We start from the raw sequence: 4473 nt of genomic DNA, 5'->3' as shown, positions 1-4473 counted from the left end.
GACCCAGCGGGTCACGGTTGTCTAGTGATAATCTAATTGTTTAGTAATTAACGATGTATTCGCACAGTAGTTCAGGTTTTTATGTTTCGTACACATACTAATATCTCAATATTAAAAAAAAACTTCTAGAAACATCCTCAGTGAATCCTGATGACCTACATTAACGGTTAATAGTTGAATAATGTTCAACATAAAATAATTATGGATAAAACTATTTACACTCTGTGAATCTGTTTAGCATTAGTGATCATTTATTGAATAATTTTCATCATAAAAGAGTTATAAAACTTTACGTGTTGTGAATGTGTTTAGCATTAGTGGGCATTTGTTGTGAAATTTTCGGCATAAAATATTTACAGATGAAATTGTTTGCATAAAATTAAAACAAAGATATTCAGTATGTGTTTGTTTTCACTACGTATATGAAAGACTTGTTGCAATACTAAAGATGTCTGTGTTAATCTTTATAGCATAAGTCAATGTTACATAATGTCATTGCTAAAACATAAGATTAACTACTGAATTCACAAAGAATCGGGTTTTATCCTTTAACTTCAATTTATTTCAGTTTAAGTGAATGTATTAAAATATATTGGTTTGGTTGTAGGACAACTATTCTGATAAATAAGGAAATAACCGAAAAACAGATGAACCTAAGAAGTCTTTCACGTAAAGGAAACAAAACTTCTTCCTGGAACAAAACAACAAACTTTAGCCTTCTTGATCTCTGGTGTGAGCCAACCAGAGAGTGCAGAGGTGTTAAAGGATTAAACGTTAGCAACGCGGTCCCTGGTGAAATAGAATACTTTCTAACCCTTCCAGAAGATAAGATGAAATAAGATGCTCTTCTTATTTCTATACGAGGAAAAGTTTGATGTTTCATGACGGTAGACTTCTTACGTAGATAATGTGAATTAGAACATGGTAACCATTGAAATATTTTAGTGTCTTTGGAATGTCATGTAAAGTATTTGGTATCTTCATAGAAACTAGTATGGCACGTTGCGAGTAGTGTTTATTCGTCCATGATAAGGCCTCGTTTTATACACTTCATAACGGCTCTACAGGCTTGATGCACACGGCTAAACAACAAGCGTAGTGTTTGATGTCTGTCGTCACTCGACTGATATATACAGTAACGTGATTTTCTTCCAACTGTGACGATACAGGAATAAGAATAAATACGAGCCATTTTATCTACTCGAGATAAAACTGTGGTTATTACATCCTTGACCAGTGCTTTCATCGGAGTTCCCCTACGCCGTGGGGGGGGGGGGTATGATAGTGCTGATAACTATGGAAAAAAAAAACCTGAAAACGTTTTACAGATGTAAAGCGCTCTGCTGGAATTGAGAAGTCAACCAACGAAAGGCACAATTCGTTGCATACTTTAACAGTAGTGATTTATTGTACTTGCTTCGGGGTTTTGAGCTGTCGAAACTCGCCGTGTTATCCCCCAAATCAATCTAGGTGTTTAAGTAATATCTGGCATTCCGCCAAATTTAATTATTTAGTATTATGCACTAGACAAACTGTTAAATAATGATATCACAGATATATATTCTTTTATAGTGTATTAGCTTGTATAATTCCGATCACATTGTTCTTTTGATTCAAAAGCATATATACACACTTATTCATTTTCAAATGGCGCAGATCGCCAGCGATAACTCCGTGCGAAACTTAAAAGAAATCAAAAATATATTTACAAATCCATTTTAGCATAATGATCATTTATATTTTTTATTTAATCATTAGATATATTATTATATATATTATTATATATTATTATATTATATATAATAGCAGTGTCTGAATATAATCAAAACAGAATAGAATAATTGTTATATCCTTTAAAAAAAAGCCTCGTTTGTACTGAATACATTTACTTAATGTTATAATTTGCTCTCAAAATAGATATATAACTAATTTTACATTGAACCATAGACATAAATTTTTAGAATTATATTTTAAACTAACATATGTAAGTATTTAAGCCTAAATCTATAGTAATTTATTTTTTATGGTTGATTTTACATGTAAAAAAAAGAGCAATGCAAAACCATAAATAACTAACAAGTGGGGGGGAAAGACATGTCGTTAAATATTTTCTATGTTGTGTAACTTTTGGTTCTTTTATTTAATTGGATGTTAAGCAAAATTATTTTATTTCAAACAGGTAACAAGCTTCTATTTGTCTCAAACGTAACAGTTACGTCATACATAACGTGTGCTTTCGTCATCTTACATCTTTAGACGTCACTTCTACAGCTGTTCTGTGTTCTCGTTTAATAGTGTCAAACTTATCAGCATGACTTTCTTTCCCAGAAGACGTAATCTCGTCATCAAGGTTCTGGTGCTTGCACCTGTCACGTGGTTTGTGATCACAGTGCTGCTAGCTTACAACGAGAAAGTAAACACGGATAAAAACATTAATGTGAGAAACATACCAAATCTAGAAAGAGCCAAAGAAATTAAAGAAGGTAATAAAATAGATTATAAAAGTAATCTCCCAGAGGAACCAGCACATCCACAACCTGTAGAAGTGCGTCACAAACATCACAAAGATAGTGATATACCTGGTGACCGTGGTCACGGGGTGATTCCTCCACCCAGAGATCCTGACGGCTTAGGTGAGATGGGCAAACCAGTCCGATTGGCTAACCTAACTCAGATTCAGCAAGCTTTGGTTAAAGATGGATGGGATAAAAACGCTTTCAACCAGTATGTTAGTGATCTCATTTCTCTCCATAGGAGTCTACCCGACGTCAGAGATAAGGAGTAAGTTAAATCGACAATGATTTGTTTCTCCAATAAAATAAATAAATCATTATCAAAATTACTTAGTTTTTCTAGTATCATTCAAATCTGTCTTAATACTATAAGTTAAATCACTTTGTGGCGAATTTATTAAAACTGTTTAATTGTTTGTTTCGTTTGTTTTGAATTTCGCGCAAAGCTACACAAGAGCTATCTGCGCTAGCCGTCCCTAATTTAGCAATGAAAGACTAGAGGGAAGGCAGCTAGTCATCACCACCCACCGCCAACTTTTGGGCTACTCTTTTACTAACAAATAGTGGGATTGACCGTCACATTATAACGCCCCCACGGCTGAAAGGGCGAGCATGCTTGGTTGGATGGGGATTCGGACTAACAATGGAATCTTTACTCAAATAGTTTTTAATGCTTATTGTATGATATCAGAAAAACATGTAGATTCAATAAATCTTGATACAAAATGATAAAACCCTATAACCCGAGCGCTTTCGAAAGGTGGACCTTTCTCTTTAGAGGCAAACTGCTTATTATATATATATATATGAGAACAACTGTTATTTTAACCCTAGCATTACTGATGGGGTCGAACCCCATGGATTTTTTAACACATTCTTCTGAACTAAATTATTTCTGTCTCTTTAATTTTTTCTTGATAAAATTTGAGTCATCACAAAAAGTAAACAAGAATACCACGCGTATTGCAGTTAACGTCAGCAATTACTGTTGGGGGTCCTCTATGTATTTAACAAAAACATTATTTCGCCAAATATGTTTGGGTTAGTTCCCTACACTGAGTTTTGTAACAAGCAAAAACACAAACTCACTCAGTTAGGTGTAACATATGATACCCACTGGTAGTTAACGGCATAAAAACACGTCATAAGCCTAACTAATGAATATATCTTAGTCACCTGTATGTCACGTGAGAGCAGTAGTAACAGAAAATCCAAATTGTTGATATCTCTGTATCCTTCAAATGTTTTACTGAAACTCTAGGAATAAAGAATTATCTAGTATAATCAAAGTCCTGGTTCTAATAATTATTGATGATGTTCTACAAACGAAACGGTCAGATCCAAAATATAGCGGTTCGAAAAATTGATACCGAACTGAACAACGGTGTGTTTCGAAGTGTAAGGTTTGTTGAAAATAATTGAAAAATTATCATTCCAGCGGTAACTCGTTGAATGTTATAGATATTGTACTTATGTCAGTTATATAAATAGATAGATAGATTATGATTTCGTTCAATATAGTTTTTTGTAGGTAACGTTACAGTCTAGAATGGATTTAAAATTACTTTTATAAATTTGAGTTTTATTATTCATTTCGATTGGTTAATATTTTCTACCCTCACATACGTACTTCCCAAAAATTGGTTTGGTTTGATTTGTTTTGAATTTGGCGCACAACTATTCGAGGGCTATTTGCGCTAGCTGTCCCTAATTTAGCAGTGATAGACTAGAGGGAAGGCGGCTAGTAAACACCAACGAATAGTGGGATTGACCGGAACTTATAACGATCACACGTTGAAAGGACGAGCACATTCGGTGACGAGGATTCAAAGATGCGACTCACAGATTGCGAGCCGAGCCCTAACCACCAGGCCATACTTGTATTGAATATCATTAATATCTTAAACAGACACTGGATGAGACTGGTACGCAGAAATGTGTTATGGGTCAAAGTTGGAAG

The 4473-nt window shown here is 34.2% G+C and overlaps 1 protein-coding gene across 2 annotated transcripts in view; it reads left to right on the top strand.

The window, feature by feature from the left end:
- Positions 1-4473, top strand: part of LOC106457103 (putative polypeptide N-acetylgalactosaminyltransferase 9) — a 122822-nt gene that overhangs the window by 67660 nt on the left and 50689 nt on the right. For both annotated transcript variants that reach the window (XM_013916485.2, XM_022382914.1), the window contains exon 2: positions 2180-2781. In XM_013916485.2, the coding sequence (XP_013771939.1) occupies positions 2312-2781 (470 nt within the window). In that variant the 5' untranslated portion in view covers positions 2180-2311. The remainder of the gene's footprint in view (positions 1-2179; positions 2782-4473) is intronic.

This window comes from Limulus polyphemus, unplaced genomic scaffold, assembly GCF_000517525.1.
Source record: "Limulus polyphemus unplaced genomic scaffold, Limulus_polyphemus-2.1.2 Scaffold292, whole genome shotgun sequence".
In the NCBI taxonomy this organism is placed as follows: Eukaryota; Metazoa; Arthropoda; class Merostomata; order Xiphosura; family Limulidae; genus Limulus; species Limulus polyphemus.
The sequence above is the reverse complement of the archived record's forward strand: the minus strand, read 5'-3'. Positions and strand labels throughout refer to the sequence as shown.